This window comes from Rhodamnia argentea, chromosome 3, assembly GCF_020921035.1.
Source record: "Rhodamnia argentea isolate NSW1041297 chromosome 3, ASM2092103v1, whole genome shotgun sequence".
Taxonomy (NCBI): domain Eukaryota; kingdom Viridiplantae; phylum Streptophyta; class Magnoliopsida; order Myrtales; family Myrtaceae; genus Rhodamnia; species Rhodamnia argentea.
Genome location: NC_063152.1, coordinates 20,217,573 through 20,235,785, shown reverse-complemented (window position 1 = coordinate 20,235,785; position 18,213 = coordinate 20,217,573). Strand labels below are relative to the sequence as shown.

Genomic DNA, 18,213 nt, shown 5'->3' with positions numbered 1-18,213 from the left:
TGACATATTAGCCGAAAATCCTCCTAAGGACACCCCGGAGCGAAATGGGGAGGTCAAATTTTGAATATATCTAAAGACAAATGGACAATGTACTTTGATGGTGCAGTAAATCTTGCTGGATCGTGTACCGGGGCAATCTTGATATCCCCCGAGGATCAACATTATCCCGTTTTGGCCAAGTTGGTGTTCCCGTGCACTAACAATATTTCTGAATATGAAGCATGCATCCTCGGATTACAATTGGCCATCTCATTGAAAGTAAAGAAGCTGCTGGTGTATGGAGATTCCATGCTCATCATCTTGCAAACTCAAGGAGAGTGGAAAACAAAGGATTCTAAACTTATCCCTTATCATAAATTTCTTGAAGAGCTAATCCAACATTTTGAGGAGATCACATTCGAATATCTACCAAGAACTCGGAACCACTTCACCGATGCTTTGGCCACACTATCGGCCATGTTACAAGTACAAGACGGTCTTGAGATAGAGCCGTTGAGGATTGATATCCTTAACCAACCAGCATACTACATGGTCATCGAAGAAGAACCCGATGAAGAACCATGGTATCACGACATTAAAAATTACTCGCTGAAGGGTGTCCCACAAGGCAACCAACCAGAAGATAAAAACTACATCAGCAAGATATCTTCTAAATTCTTCCTCGGTGGTCAGATCCTATACAAGAGATCTTTTGATTCGATCCTGCTGAGGTGCGTAAACGCCAAAGAAGCAAATCTCATTATGAAGGAGATCCATGAAGGAGAATGTAGGCCGCATATGAATGGTCATCTCCTCGCCAAGAAGATCGTGAGACTTGGATATTATTGGATGACTATCGAGTCCGATTGCAATCAACATGTTAGGTCTTGTCATCAGTGCCAAGTATATAGCGACAAGATAAATGTGCCTCCAAATGAACTTCATCGGATGTCAGAACCCTTGCCGTTTTCTATGTGGGGGATCGACATGATTGGTCCAATCAACCCAAAGGCCTCCAATGGACATCGTTTTATTCTGGTAGCCATTGACTACTTCACCAAGTGGATTGAAGCCAGCTCATATACTAATGTCACTACAAATAGTGTGGCTAAATTCATCAGACGGGATATCATCTCGAGATATGGAGTTCCAAGAGCTATCATTACAGACAATGGCTCCAATCCGAACAACAAGGTTGTGGATCGCTTGTTGGATCAATTCAAGGTACGACATCTTAATTCCTCACCTTACCGCCCACAAATGAATGAAGTTATGGAAGCCGCAAACAAGAACATCAAGAAAATATTGGCCAAAACTACTGAGAAATATCGGGATTGACATGAAAGATTGCCGTATGCTATTATGGCTTATCGAACTTCGATTCGTACTTCAACCGAGGCAACTCCCTACTCATTGGTATATGGTATGGAGGCAGTCCTACCAATAGAAGTTGAAATTCCGTCTTTAAGGGTCCTTTCTCAAGTCGAACTCCCAAAAGATGAGTGGAATCGGCAGAGGCATAAACAGATTAAATCGATTGATGAAAAGCGACTAAGGGCCATTTGTCATGGTCAAAGCTATTAGAAGAAAGTGGCCGGGGCTTTTAACAAGAAGGTCAAGCCTAGAAATTTTGAAATAGGGATGCTAGTTGTAAGGAAAATGCTCCCAAATACTCAATACCCGGGAGGCAAGTTTACACCGAATTATGAAGGCCCCTACATGATTCGGAAAGTCCTATCTGGGGGAGCTCTTATCCTTGTAAACATGGATGGAGAAGAATTGTCAAGTCCGGTAAATGCAGATGCCATGAAGAAATATTATCCCTAAAATAAAATCAAGCTTCGGAATGATTGATGAGCGAATCCGAGTCACATAAAATTTACATCTGCATGCCATTTGCATACATACATTTCTATATGTTTATATTTTGCAGGGGAGCTCGGAGTCATGAAGATTCCTACAGAGTGATGAATCAAACAGGGAGTCATTTCTGGTTTGAAAATTTTGAATATCCATGACTGATTGGTTCCTTTTTGTTTATCCAGGAAACAGGAGTCAACATTTGAAGAAAACAGGTTTGAGATTCTCTTCTTTTATAAAAGATGCTCATCCCTATAAAAATGTTATCATGCTTCACATTGAAAAATTTTGTTGAATCGCTGAAGCCACAAGGTTTTTTTTTAAAGAAAAATCCCTTTTAAATTTTCACAAATTCCTCTTTAATACATCTTTTGTGGTGAAAACTTTCGCAAATGATCAATTTTGATGAAAACGCCCCGAGGAGTTACGAAAGGGCATGTTTTGAAAGTTTTTCAAGAGGATGATCTTTCAAATGAAAAGAGGCAAACCGCATCCTCAAATACGTCCCCGATACACTTGAGAGATGAGTGAGAGTGGCAGAGTGAAAATCTTAATCTCGGGACGTATGGATCATTCGCGGTGATTACATGGATTGAAATGACGAAAGGCATTCTCATTTCAAATTTTCCATACACTTATATCCCTTGACAACCACTCTAAACCAAAAAGGGAGCAATTTTTTGAATAAAACCCTGTCAAGAACCACCCCACACTGGGGCATATTTGGAGGTTCATTGGTGAGTTCCTCGGAGAAAAAATCAAGGTAAGACTTTATTATGCTAACATGCATTAATCTTTTTGTGATAGCTTCAGATGATTTACGGCGGAGGCTTGGAACACCTTCGAGTGAAGAAAAGTGCTTCATTTCTATATCCCCAAACATTTTACCCTTTGATAAGCCAATTTGAGCTTTGATCTTCATTTCAAAACCATTGTTGGTGATCACCTCCCTATACTAGGGCAAAATAAAGGAATTACCAGTAATAAGTCAAAAGCATAAATGGAAGAATTTTCGATTCTGGTCTCAAAAGAGCCAATCAATACAGAGATAACAAGAGACAAAAGGGCTAGAAAAAGCAAAATGCCTGGTAAAAGTAAGGCCAAAGCCCATGAAAAAGCGTCCCGTAAAAGGGCAAAGTTTGAAAAATCAAGATGAAAGGAGGAAAATCCTCAAAATCAGCAGAAGAAAGAATATTCATGAAGTTTCTTTAAAGCAAATGACTGCTGGTAAAAATGTCAAGGTGATCACCCAAGTGCGCCACTCTTTTGAAAATATGGTCTTTCTCAAAAAGCCTACCTTGAACCAAGTTACAACTTGTCACCAAAAACGTTTCTAATCTAGAGGTGTTTCAGGTTGATGCAAGAGATCACACAGGAAGCTACCGCTTAAAGAGGTAAGTACAATCCTGTCTTATCATGTCTTCGGGGTTCTTGACTTGTAGACCCGAAGAAGCTATTTCGGATCAGAATTCATTTCTTAGCCTTAAAATGAATATCCTTTGATAAACCTTTGACCCGGCCTGAATTACGGTCCTTTTTAAATGTCTTTTCCGATCAGGTCGATTGTATGCATCTCGAATGATCCCGAAACCTCAAGGTTAGGCTTCCTGTGAGCGAGTTCGAGTTTTGAGAAAAGCCTTCCCAAATGGTGAGAAGCCCTCTTGGATGAAGGAAAACCTTTTGAAAAACTTTTAAAACAACCTTTTTGAAGAATACTCGAGTAGTGACATTCAAAATTCAACCCCAATGGAAATTTGAGCTTGTGTTTGGATACGCTTCCTTCACAAGTGCAATTTTGAAAATTTGTTCGGAATTCCTAAAGTTTCTCCCCGAAACTTAGGATCGCCATTTTTTTGTCACAATCCAAGGGTCTTAACCCACTGGATTACTCAGAAAGCAACTCTAATGATGTTTGATTGGATTTTCTGCAGGTTCCCTAGTATCTCCAAATCCTCAGAATAACCACATTTTTAAAGATCCGACTAACTTGGATTTTCTGCAGGTCTTCCGGCATCCCCAAGTCCTCAAATTCATCTTTAAAATTTGAAAATCGGGTTTGAGCTTCTGCAGGTACACTAGTAATCCTAGGTCCTCAGAATGGCACCCTCACCTTTAAAATTTGAAAATCGGGTTTGAACTTCCGCAGGTACACTAGTAATCCTAGGTCCTCAGAATGGCACTCTCACCTTTAAATCCGAAAATCGGGTTTGAGCTTCTGCAGGTACACTAGTAATCCTAAGTCCTCAGAATGGCACCCTCATCATTTAAATCTGAAAATCGGGTTTGAGCTTCTGTAGGTACACTAGTAATCCTAAATCCTTCGAATGGCACCCTCACCATTTAAATTTGAAAATCGGGTTTGAGCTTCTGTAGGTACACTAGTAATCCTAGGTCCTCGGAATGGCACCCTCACCATTTAAAACTGAAAATCGGGTTTGAGCTTCTGTAGGTACACTAGTAATCCTAGGTCCTCAGAATAGCACCCTTACCATTTTAATCGGTGAACTCCTCCTACGGGATAGCCAACCCTTTTCAATAGGTGAGTCCCCAGTGGATAGCCCACCTCTTTTAATCGGCAAACTCCTTCCTACAGGATAGCCAACCCTTTTTAATTGGCGAACTCCTTCCTATAGGATAGCCAACCTCTTTTAATCGGCGAACTCCTTCCTATAGGATAGCCAACCTCTTTTAATCGGCGAATTCCTTCATACGGGATAGCCAACCCCTTTTAATCGGAGAACTCCTTCCTACGGGATAGCCAACCCATTCTAATCGGCGAACTCTTTCCTACAGGATAGCCAACCCCTTTTAAAACGGCGAACTCCTTCCTACAGGATAGCCAATCTCATTTTAAATGGTGAATTCCTTCTTACAGGATAGCCAATTTCTCCAGATGATGAATTCCTTCTTACAAGATAGCCAATCCCTTTTTAATAGGTAAATCCCTTGTTACTGGGTAAACCTTTCTTCCAATCTTCAAACCGCCGCTCGACATCGGACGGACGCCGATCATTATGAAACCGCGCAAATCACTCATCCTTGCGACTTCAAGTCAACGATCTTCGGACCACCGACAGGTGAGCTATAGGTAAATCTCTCTCCCTTTTCATTCCTCTTTCACATAAAAATGAGCCGAAATAATCCTTCCTCAGAATCTTGGACTTCAATGGTAAAGGTAAAGTGATTGAATGTCGCGACTTGCTTTCTTTAAACTTCTCCCCAGCAGAGTCGATTAAAGATTCAGGTGTCACCTTGTCTTTGAAAGCAACCTCTAACCGAGATTACTTTCAAAGAGGGGCAACTGTTGACACCCGATTTTTAATCAAGTTTTCCTTAGTTTTATTTTCTAAAATTCACCAAAAATTCACAAAAAATCAAAAAATTGAAAAATCAAGTTCGGTAGCCTTGCCCAAGCACAAGGAACCATTTTTGAACAAAAAAATAATGTCATATTTTTCACATTTTTTAATATTTTCGAAAAATAGAAAAATACAAGAAAATTCTTAAAAAAATACTTCCCGAGGTCACAAAAATAAAGAAAAATGTTCCATATTTTTATTTTAATTCCCTCTTCATATTGACCTCAAGAAAAATAAAAAATTCAATTCAATTTTAGGTGTTCCTTTGTAACGCCGAGGATTGAATTTGCATAAAAAAATACAAATTGAGTCTTTTTATTTGCAATTTTTGCGCATTTTGAGTCTAGACATTCAATTACACTCCTATCTAGCTTCAATTTGATCAATTGCACCTCTAATTGCACGAATCGCACAAATTGGGCAAATATTCCTAAGATTTTTGCAATTTAGTCCCTCAACTTTTTAATTTTTGAAATCACTTTTAATTGAGGGACTTTCTTGGCAAAATTGGACTGCCTCCCTAGGTTTTCATACATTCTGAATCGATTGGAAGAGGTGGCTTGGTCCAATTTGATCAATTGGGCATCCAATTGAACTTTTCCCTAATTTGCAATTTTGGAAAATTTGAGGTTTTTGCAGAAATTGATGAGAACTTTTGGGTAAAATCACATTTCTAGATGATATTTAGGCCCCTAAGTGCAATTTTGAGGTTTAATTGTGAAAATTCCCCACAGATTTTGAATAATTTTGAAAATTACTTGTCTGAACCGGTTCGGACCGGTCCGATCGCCTATCGGACCGGTCAAACCGGTCCAACAAAGTGTCGTCTTCTTCTTCCCCAAATTTCGCGACATTCTGCAGATTAAAGGGTGAATTTTGGCAACCAAATTGAAGACCAATTCGAATCTAATTGGATCAATTGATGTGGGGGTTTTATTCCTCGGACCAGGACGTGTCGATTGCCACCGGTGGCACGGCCAATGGTCACCGGAGCACGGCGGATGGAGCGATCAAAGCCCCGGCGCAGCAAAAGTCAACATTCTTGAGAAGTTCGTCTACGCAATCCAAAGCAAATTGAGACCTCGGATCAAGTCCGGAAGCTTCGTAGCAACTCCGGGAGTCGATCGTACCAGCTCAATCAACCCGCGAGCTCCAAAATCGGTGAGTGAAAACCAGCCAAACAGACTTGAGCTCAACTCTGCACGTTCATGGCTTCGCATTGTCACATACATGATTGATGCAATTATCGTGTGCATTTTGATCCTTGAACTATGATGATCCTCTCCACATCTTTGTTCTGTTTCGATTTTGCGCGAAAACCTCTAATCGAGTCTACGAACCTCAACCTCCATCGCCGATTCTTGTTGAAGCCCGTCTAGGGAATCCTAGACCAAACTAGGTCAATTGGACCTACGGGTAAGGTTTCTGAACATCGCTTGAGTGATTCTTGTGATTTAATTGAACTATTATGTTCTGGATCGTTATGTTGAGTTCCGTGATCTCGAGTCCGAGTGTGATGTCTATCTCGCAATTTAGCCGATGAAGTCGTATGATTTTTAGATATGTTGATCTGAAGTTTTAGGCGAGTTGATTCGCGTTGGTTTGAGGTCATTTTGGCGAGATCTCACTGTTAGATATCGCCGGAGAAGTCCTGGCCGTTTATTGAGTCATCGCGAGGTTGAAGAAGATGATGACGTGGCCCGAGTCAACAAGTAAAAGTCCGAGCTGGCTAGCCATGATTGGTCCAGGTCGTCACCGACTCGACCTAGTCGTTGGTGTGAATAGGCCGAGTCGGATCCAATCCAACGGTGGTAAAAAATAGCTAGGTTCGATTTCAAGCCGTCGGATTTAATTTTTGATATTTTCTAATATTTCGTTTATTATACAGAAAATACAAAAAATCAAAACGGTGGCGTTTCATATAAGTAGTGTGGTGTCGTTTTGGCTTTAGATAGAACGGACGGCCCGGATCAAGTTCTAGACTAGATCGTGACCGTCCATACATTAGAACAATGCGGCGTCGTTTTAAGGAAGTGTCAAAGCATCGTCGTTTTATAGGCCGAGCGAGTGAGTGGCTCATATCTAGCCTGGGATTAAATCGTGGCCGTTCATTCGCCGATTAGTGCGGCGTCGTTTTAAGGAAGTGTCGAAGCGTCGTCGTTTTGTATAAGGACGAATCAACGGTTGAGATCGGTTCCGGGATTGATCTCAGCTGTCCGTTCATTTTCTTTATTTTCGAATATTCAGAAAATAGTTTTAGAAATTTGAAAAAAAAATCAATAAATACGAAGCGGTGTCGTATTGATGTCAAGCGGGTCCGAGTGGGCCCGGACAGGTTTGACCCGGTCCGAAATATTATTAAAAAATAAATAAATAACATATAAAAATTTCTAAAAAATCCAAAAAAATTCAAAAAAATTCATAGAAAATCCATAAAAATTCCTAGATTTTCCCAAAAAATTTCTAAAAAATGTTTAGGTCGATTCGGGACTCTTATAGTCCGCATCAAGAAATTTTGAAGTTTTGAGGGTCGGTCTATACTGATCCGAAAAGTTCTCGACTTTTAGAAAATAAATAAAAAAACAAAAAAATTTCAAAAATTTCAAAAAAAATCTAAAAATCACAAAAAATGGGAAATGGTCACATTCAACTGGCCCAACCCTATTTTGTGATTTTTGGGTCCCAAACCTAAAAAAAAAGTGACCATTTTACCTTTCGGGGTCATTCGCCCCAAAAATTTCCCGAATCACCTGGAATTCAAAATTGGTATTTTCATGGGCCGATAAGGCTATACTAGACTCGTCCGCTTGATTGATTGTTTGATTTGGCTGTGATTATCTTGATTGTGCATTAAATTTCTTGATTATGATTGGTAGGGTAGAAATTCCCGCCTGCATGGTACCCTAAGATCGTTAGAGCCTACCTCACCCGAAATCTCATCTGCATGAATTTCTAGGTTAGAAAATCACTCAACTTCGATAATCGAAAGGGCGTCGATGTAAATCTCGGCATAACCAAGTCCCCGGACCCAAATCTCCGGTTCTCGCAGAATCGAATGGTTTCTCCCAACCACTCAATAGAGTTCCCGATCATACCCTCCAAAAATTGATCGGTGGCGGCTCCATATGCATGTACACTATGCACATGTCACCCGACCACACCAAGGTCGACCCCGATAGAATTTTCTTCATATCGCGATTCGAGTAATGGGTCTTGGGAGAGACCCGCACGCCGAAGATCCACCGTCAACCGGGTTGAAAAGCGCGGTTCGTTAACCTTCGCTCAACTTCGCCCGCTTGGAGGAGGGTCGCGATAGACATGTTAGCTTTCCGGCATGCCACATCGGCTTTTTCGGCATCCACGTCAACATGGCACTCAAGTAAACGATTTTTTAAAGTTATGGTACTTAACTGAACGTTTTGAAAGTTATGACACTCAAGTGAACGTCGTACAAAAGTTATGACACTTCTAGTGTACTTTTCCCCGCATATTTCCTTTCAAAATTAGCGCTTACATTAATAGGTACGAAAGTTGAATGTCATAATTCATTTTCTTTCATTTTCCTCAATTGAGTCAATTAAGACTCATGTGTCACCTTATCTTTGAAAGTAACCTCTAACGAGATCCCCCTCAAAGTGGGGTAGCTCTTAACACCCGAATTTTGATCAGAAGTTTTTCATTCAATTTTTCAAAAATTCATAAACAAGTCATAAAATGTCAAAAAATTGAAAAACCAATTTTGATGACCTTGGCCAAGCATAGGGAACCATTTTTGAACAAAACTAATTTTTCAAAATTTTCACATTTTTTAATATTTTTCGAAAATAGAAAAATACTTGAAAAATCCTGAAAAATAGCATTTGAGGTCAGAAAAATAAGTAAAAATAGTCCATATTTTTATTTTAATATCTGTTTCCTTTTGACCTCTTAAAAATTCAAAAATATAATTCAAGCCTATGTGTTCCTTCATTACACATAAACTTGAATCATGCCAAAAAATACCATTTGAGTCTATTAATTTGCAATTTTTACATTTTTTGAGTCCTTACATTCAACGTGCCATGATTGATTTGACTAATTGATTTTATGTCATTTATCCTTGGATGTCTAATTCCTTGATCTACGCACTTAAATTCTTGATTTTGATTGATAGGGTAGAAAATTCTCATCTTCATGATACCCTAAATCGTTAGAACCTACCTCACCTTTTTGAGCATATGTATGAATTCTTATGTTAGAAAAACACTCAACTTGGTGCCAAAAGGGTGTCAATGGCATTCTCAACGTAACAAAATCTCCAAACCAATTTCTCTAGTTTTCGTAGAATTGTTTGATAACTCATTCGATAGGATTTCCAATCATATCCTCCAAGAAATGATTGGTGGCGACTTTGATGGCACACACACTATGCACATGCCACCTGACCATATTAAGGTCAACCCCGATTTTAATCCTTCCCGCTGTTGCGATTTAGGTAATGGGCTTTGGGAGGGGTCCGCATCTAAAATCCTTCTATTACTAGCTGGATGATGACAACCCATTAACCCTCGAGAGCGTTCCACATAACGAGCCTCGAGAGGGTCTTAACGAGGAGAAATTGAGGTCTGTGTCCCCCATGATTCCCATGGCCGGTGTCCCATCGATGAAAAACTGAAGTGTTAATCCCTCAAAATTGAGGCTCGTGTCACTCGAAACTAAAATGAAGCCTCTGTCCCTCACAAACTCGAAAATGAAGTGAAAACTAAAGAGTAAACATGTGGTCGTTCACATGTTCGCATTCATATGAAGTCCTATTGCATGAGATATGTGGTATCATCATGAGTTTCATGCCTTCATGTTTCGAATGTTAAGTCTTGCTTGATTGAACGATTGAATCGCTTGTTAGCCATTGAGTTATTTGTTTCAATGCCGAGCTATATGCTCACTTTTGTGGTTAAATTGTTTTTCGGATAAATAGGTATGTGGATTCCTCCCGTCATCCCCACCCTTTATTATGGTGCACTTGTAGACTTTGTACATACGTGGGAAGAGTACCATGATCTGGAATTTCTTGTAGAGCAATTTTGTGGTTTGGTTTCGGCGTTATAGATCTGTGTGGGTTTGTTGGAAGTGTTGATTCTACTTCGTTTTGTATCCCTATTTATGTTGGACTCATCCGGTCATCTATCCGGATCATTGCCGTTTATGCCATCTAACGACAACAGTGATGACAACCATGGAGTGGAGTAGTGAAAAGGCTTGGAGTTAGGGACAGTTAGTTTGTACATGCAGGCTTTTGGTGGTAGCGTTGCGGCGGACACCTTTTGGCTAGGCCGCAAGGTGGTGTGAACATGGATGGGGTAGTGGCAATAGAGGTGGTTAGTAGTGGTGGTGGTAATCTTTGTTAATATTCCAAATAATTGCGTAAATCTCTGATGTAAATATAACAGAGCATCATATCATAGTTAAACATATATATATGTAAGTATGCCTCGGCTTAAGGTTTCCACAGCGTTTCTCACATGCGCCTCTAATTTATATTTATAACATAAAGTGTAAGAGTCCGTTAGTAACGGTAGCAACCTGAGACGTCGCGGGGCCCTCACAATGGCGGCGACACCACTTGCAAAAATATCTCTTGTTTTCTTTTCAAATTTCTTTGTTGTTTTTTTATGATGCTAATTTGTTTTTCAAATTTTTTATGTTGTAATAGGCGCGTAGGATACCAGAAGTTCAGAACAGCATTTAACGGTAATTTAACCACCACGTCAGCATCTTCATTAAGTTTTTTTTTTTTTTTCCGAATGAATGACCAATTTGGACAAATTGGTATATACTTGAACAATCTAATTGAAAAATAAATCTAGAAAACGACGATAAATAACTTGAACGAGGCTTAGGGATTGTCGTTGTCCTAGAAAGTGAAAGGAACCCTTTCATGATTCGACTAAGCGCCAGTTTGTTTGGGTCCTAATTTCCTTATGAAAATTAACTTTAGCTTAAGTTTCAATTCCAACCTTTTTTTTTTTTCAGATTAGTGCAGCAAAAACCTATCGCGAAAAATACAATTGAATCTTAAAACATCAAAAAGTACAACAAGTCCTAAACCTTGCCAAATTGGTATAATCAAGTCCTTCCGTTAAAATAGTCTATTAGTCTAATAGAAAGTACTAAAATGGCATTTTTTATTAATTTCTCTTTCCAATGTGGCATTTTTATTATTTTTATTATCCAAATCTTGTTTATGTCAAATTTAAAAGCTAAAATACATTAAAATTTCATTTTAAAAAATTGGAAAAAAGCCTCACAGATGGGGTGCTGCCGCCCATCACCGGAGGGAAAATTTAATTTAAAAATGCCAAGTCAACATCTTCCGTTAGGTAAATTGATGGTGTTACTGAAAGAACTTGATTGCACTTTTTGAAAGTTCTAGAATCTAATTATACTTTCATGACAAGTTTTGGTACTTCTAGTGCACTTATTCCAATTTTTTTGTCTCATAAGAAAGTATCAAAATTAGCTTGTGTTGCAATTCGGCACTTGTATTTTTTTTTTTTTAATTATCTCATAAAAAGTTACCAACTTTCAGCTCAGTCTCCAATTCTAGAAAAACTTTTCTTTGTCTCATAAAAAAGGGCAGGATGACATCTCAAGTTACAATATTTGTGTACGGCCTTCACTTTCGTGCCAATATTTTTAGCCGGCTCACTGAAGTGCCAAATTGAAGAAAAAACAATCACTTAAGTTTCAATGGCAAGAAATTCCGATCAACTAATTACATGTAATTTATTTTTAATTCTTTAACATTATGTGGCAATTTTTGTAAGTAAAATCAAGCCATGCAGCTTTCACGTAGAGTCCATGTGGCATCCACGTGGACTTTCAAACTTAAAAATAAGTTAATCTTTTAAAAATTAAAATTGTTTGCAACAATGAGGCCCGGCCTTGGCTAGCCGAGACCTCGCAGACCCACGATAAGGCCGACCTCGCGGATCTAGGCTTGGTCAAGCCTCAGTGGGCCATGCCCACCCTCGCTAGCCAAAGTGGGGTAGCGGCGGTGAGGGCTATACAAGCCTTCGCCGCTGCAACTTCTTCTTCTTCTTCTTCTTCTTCTTTTCTTTTTTTTAGTCTTTTAGCTTATTTTTAGTTTTTTAATATTATGTGGAATTTTTTTATTGATTTTTAACTTTTTATTGTTGACTGGGATCCTCCAGCGAGGGACGTATGATTTCCGGCAAATCTCATCGAAATTGTACTAAAATAACCATTTTTTAAAAACAAAATGATATTTACATAATCAGAAAAAAAAATATTGGCACCAAAGTGAGCGCCGTATACAAAAAAAAGCTAGCAACTTTTTGTTGATACCAATGTCTGGCCCTTGTCATGCTTCCGTCCATTGATATCGTTAAAAATTTGACCGTGAAAATTTGACAGAAATTTGACGAGGGCTCAAGTTGTTTGCCGATTGAAAGTTTATTCGTTTTTACGAGATAAAAGACAAAAGTTGAGGCCAGAACACGGACTCGAACTAATAAAATTATGTTAAGAATGCTATTCAGTCAAAAACAAATTGCTTTTATTAATTCACTTTGTCGTATTTATTTACTGGGTTGTGTCTTTCACTATATATGTAACAAATAACGTATACTGAAAAAACTGTAAGCCGAGTACGTCGAAGATTTTGCCCCTTGGTTGGAACTTATCCAAAACATCAGAGGACTCACAAAATCACATTCACAACATGATCAAACACACTGAAAGTTTTTCTTTTTGCTAAATGCTTCTATCACTATTATTGTCTATTTAAATATCTGTTTCTCCGAAAATTGCTGGGAATTTATAGGAGCCGCACAAGAGATGACAATTCAAGTCAAACCAAATGGAAGGCCAATAAAAAGTCAAACTACAACCGTTTTTTGCCCATAACGCTGACCATGAATGTTCTTTCTGAGGAAAAAGGAAATCAAGAAAACTGATCAGAAGACGTAGAAACAAGACATGGAATAGGATGAAAGGTTAAGAGGAGAGTGAAAACCAAAATCTCTCTCCTTTTTGTATCTGTCATCGTCCTCTTCAATCCTTCATCTCTGAACATCCCTCGTGGAAATTAGAGGTTCGATGGCAGATGCGAGCCGAGTTCGCGCCCACTCTTCGCCAGAATTACTTGCTCCTCCGACTGATAATGTCGAAAGGCGAGAAGATTACAAGCTAGAAGGTGATGAAACTGTACCGTCATACGCGAGATCGTTGGATGCGTTCTTTGGGGCTTGAAATTTTCAATTGAATATGTCTAACTAGTCCATCTTTGATAGGAAATATGTCTAATGTTCCTAGTTACTTTTCTCTAGGTGTTGCCACAAATATAATGCTGCTGCTAAAATTAGTCCAAGATCACAATGAAGCATGCAGCAAAAATGGCGATGACCGCAAGAAGCAAAGGTTGGCTGGGATGATGACCATCCTCGACGATGTCAAGACTCGAGTTCAAAAGTCTCAGTGTGGCGGCAACAAGAGGGAAGTGGAGCTGAGGCGATGCTACACGGACCTTAAGCCTAGAAGTGGAAAGAGGGACAAGAAGCCCGACGAGATCATTGTAGATGAGAAGGAAAAGCTAAGGAAAGCGCTGAACGCGAGTTTGGCGGCTCGAAAAAGCCTCGAGATGATGTGCTCCAGCCTAGGGAAAGAAAAGGAGATAATGGCAGCGGAGCTCACGAAAAAGGTACATGAATTGAACGGGATGGAGGAGCATCTCAACGACCTCAAGGCACAGAATGAGATGTTGCTGGCTAAAGTCAAGGCTTGCGCCGTGGAGCACAAAGAGAAGAAGCACGGCGGAGAAGCTCACAAAGACATGACGCTTCAGGAGCGTAACAAAGAACTCTCAGAACAGCTTCTGAAGTCACTCGAGGGCTACCGGTCTTTAAAGAGGAAGTTTAGAGACTCGCAGGAGGAAAATAAGGAATTGGTGATGACGGTGCAAGAATTAGGCACGGAGATCGCAAGCGGACTTAATCTAGTGCACAGCTTCCGGCAACATGTTGCGGCGAACACCGAACAGCCCATGGACATCTGTGAGGGGATATCTAAATTAGAGAATTTGCTCCAATGCATTGAGATGAAGGTATCAAATCATAGACAGAAGGGTATTAATGCTCCAAAACCAAAGGCTGGGATCAATACCGGCAAGCCTTTTCTTGTTGCCTGAGAAGAAGATGGGAGTCCTAGTCAAAAAGCTAGGGCAAATTATAAACATCTTGTTCTTTTCTCACCAATTTCTGATCTCTAGTGAGCCTCACGATAGGATTCGAACCCAGATGTTTATATGCTAGCTTTGCTTGTATTCTTTTTATTTTGGTTTCATTATGTGGGAACAGCGATTTTGCTTGTTGATAAAAGAGAAATAAAATTACATTCTTGTCTGATGAGACATGACTATCGCAGCCATAATCACTACATAGATGTCATCATCAATTGCAAAGTAATAAGATTTATGTTATTATTCATTTAATCAAACGCGTCACAACATGACAACATATTATGTTTATTGAACCTAATTATGCATTTAATCATAAGTTATCAGACCATAGTCAGATTGAGCTCAAAGCATTTTAATCATGAGGGTGGCCACTTGTACGCATTTAGCCATATTTACCTTTGCAATATGTTCATCATTTGATTGTAATTTATGTTGTAATGATATGTTTCTGTATAGATTTGCTATTATTAAAATTTATTTTCTTATATTAATTTATATGTATAGCATTTAATTAACTATTAGATGATATTTTTTTCGTTAATCTTGTAATATTATTTAATTGCCAAATATGGAAGATATCATAGTCGTTATCCCCACATCGTAAATTCAAACTATGAATGAAGGCGTGCTAAAGCTACCCTGAAAATTAAACTATCTGGCGGGAGTTTCACCCACTGATATATAGATATTTTGATTCGAACTCTTTCCACTTTCTTTTTTCTTTTTCCGAAAATGTGTTTGATGCGTTGACCATTGCTATTTCGTTTTACTTATAGTTACTGGTTTATAATCAATACAACATGAAAATCATCCACAAAAATTCAGTTTTCTTGTCAGCTTAGGGTGATATCAATGGGACAATATATGTGGAATCTTAAAGAAGATTATTTAAATTTTTCAACTCGAAAACAATGTGATTGCAAGTTTGATTTTGAATAATATGAAGGAAAAAAAAAGCTCCAAAACATTCTCTAATCAAACATTCCCTCTATCATTCTTATTTCTTCTACATATGTTGCCTTTGAAATCTAGCTTTCATTTGATATATTGTGGAGATTTTAACATCCACATCTTTTGAATCATATAATTCATGATGTCTAAGTCAGGAGAATTATAAAAAAAAAATTCATAAATCTATTACAATTATGTCAATTCAGTCCACTTTATCAGTCGGCCTTGACATGAACGATTTTTAATAATTTTTTCACTTCTTATTTTTTTCTACGTCTTTTTTTTTTTTCAAAACATACTGCCATCGTGGCTAGTGAGCTTCGGCGAGGGTCACCGGTGCTTGTCACCCACTAGGCAAGGGCCGCGAAGCCCTCGTCGGCCTCCGGCCTTACCCACGAGCCCCGACCAAAGGCGACCATGGCCTTGTCAACCACGAGCGAGGCCCACTTCGCCCACAGCCACCAATACTTCGCCAAGGCCAGGCGAAGCTCGTCGGGGCCACGAAGCCCTTACCGGTGGCCACAACGGCTTCCGACCCTTGCCTAGTGGTCGATGAGCTCCGACAACCCTCGCCGGCCACAATAGCAACAAGTTTTGAAAGGAAAAAGATATATATTAAGAAATTACTAAATTATCCACGTCAGAGCCGCGAGGCAAAATGGACTGAATTGGCATAATTGCAAAAAGTGAATAACTCAACTGGCAAAAAAAAAATATTTAAGACTAAATGGACACAATTGTAATAAATTTAGGACTTTTATGGTAATTTTTCCCATCTAAGTCATCGTGGAAACGTTCATAATTGAGTAAAATTTAAGTGATTTTTTTTTTCGTCCTTGCTGCCAACGGTGAACTTAGATTTTGAGTCGTTAACCCTCCGTTATGTTTGCATGCAATGTGCCAAAGAACATGACTTTTACAATTGATTTCCGTAAAAAATGAACAAATAAAATAGTGAAGAAGAATAAATTAACTAAAAATTATTATCAGAAAAAATAAAAACTACCCAAAATTGATGGATATTATTAAAACTAGTGATATATTTTAAGAAAAAGAAGCACAATTAAAAAGGAAAAACCTCAATAACAAAAAGGTCGAATAGCAAAAATTGAAGTCTTTTTATGTATTATAAAATGGTATGCTTTAAAAAATTATTGAGAAAATCATCTATGATATTCTAAGGATGACCAAATAATCAAATGATGCTAATGTGTATGTTTCATTTTGTAGAACAGCTTCCATGTGCACAAGCCGCATACATATAGTAACGACAATGGGATGATTAGAGCATGGATAGGCTTTGGCATCTACAAAAGGAGAACAAGCTATTAGAAGGGAAGTGTGTGTAAATCTAGAAAGACCTTTGCAGACGGGGAAAAGTTGTTGAAGAAGGGTTCTTTAAAACTTGGATGGACCAATAGGACATGAATAGCTCTTAGAGCATGACGACGTCAATACGTTTGGGGAAGGACATGGTAGTGGAACGTGAACAAACAATACAACGAAAATTCGTAAAATGTTTCGCAGAACTGTTTTGCAGAAGCAGCTCATGCTGCAGATAAAATCGACAGTTATAGATACAATCCCACATAGTCTAGGTGGGAAATCCTGTAAAATAAATGTGGCCCATATGATTTTATAATAATGGTTTAATAATTATTTCATGTTATAATTATTAATTTATGTTGGTTACGAAAGGATACAATTGAAAAGGTGCAATTTACGTGCTTTGATGGAAGACACCCGTTAAAGAGGCACCTTTTGGATAACATTTCTTTTTAAAAGAAGTCTGGTCCTCTCTCAACCCTATCAACGAATAGACGTTAATTACGTAACGTACGGTTGTCTCTCCCTATCAGAAACAACGTGAAAGAATAGAGGATCAAGGGAGAGAAATCAGATTCTCCATCATCTTTGTCGTTTGCATTGGTCGTTCTTCAAGAATTGCTATGGACAAAGGTACATCTTTATTCTTATTGATTGTGAAAATCATGAAGATCGAAGATCCGTCTATGATTGAATTTCCGCATGAAGTTTATGTTTAATCGCTTACAGTTGGTATTAGAGTGATGGTTTAGGATCTCATGATTTTCTGATTATATGAGTTATGTATATATGCGTATGGATGGAGGCTTGATGAATTTTGCATTGATGTTCATGGATGAATTTTATGGGCACATTATGAATTGGGGAATTTTCGGATAAACTATAAATTGGGGCGTTTCGGATCTTGAAAGAGAATGCCGATTCCGGCCAAATTCCGGCCACCCACCACCCAAAATTTGTACAGTATGGTCGCATCATCATGAGCGACAAAAGCCCTCAATCAATTCGGCATTATGGTGATCGTCGGAGGCGAATTAAGTGAAGAAAGTTTCGAGGGTTAGGGTTTGCGTTCAAGGAATTTTTTTGTATGATTATGGAAAAAATTTCGACTATTTTTGTCGATTCAAGGGCCTTCATGGTCGTCCCAATGAGACCTTTGAAACCCATAAATTATTTTGGTTGAACATTGGCTGTCGGAGGAAACCCAGGCAATGAAAGATCCGGCGGAGCACGAAAAATCGCGACGGAAGACCAAAAATGGTCACCGTTCGCGTAAAGAACGATGGGGCGCATGTTCCACATGCGTGTGTGTGGGAACTCGCGCCCCACGACCTCGGCGCGTCTTTGGGCATGCGCTTGCATGGCACACGCCCAAGCAAAATTACAATTTTTCCATTTTGTCATTTTCTGTTGTTTTGTCTTTTTTTGAAAAATTACTTTTTTGTCCCTATTTTGTCTTTTTGCGACAAAAATCACTATATTGCCCTTGACACGTAAATT

General features: G+C 38.8%; 1 protein-coding gene across 1 annotated transcript; it reads left to right on the top strand.

Annotated features, from left to right (window-relative positions):
* Nucleotides 1–13,182: 13,182 nt before the first annotated feature.
* On the top strand, nt 13,183–14,544 carry LOC115726341. The gene is made up of 2 exons (XM_048276179.1): nt 13,183–13,395; nt 13,529–14,544. The coding sequence occupies exons 1-2, from the start codon at nt 13,299–13,301 to the stop codon at nt 14,383–14,385; spliced, it is 954 nt and encodes a 317-aa protein (XP_048132136.1). The 5' UTR covers nt 13,183–13,298; the 3' UTR covers nt 14,386–14,544.
* The last annotated feature ends 3,669 nt before the right edge of the window (nt 14,545–18,213 follow it).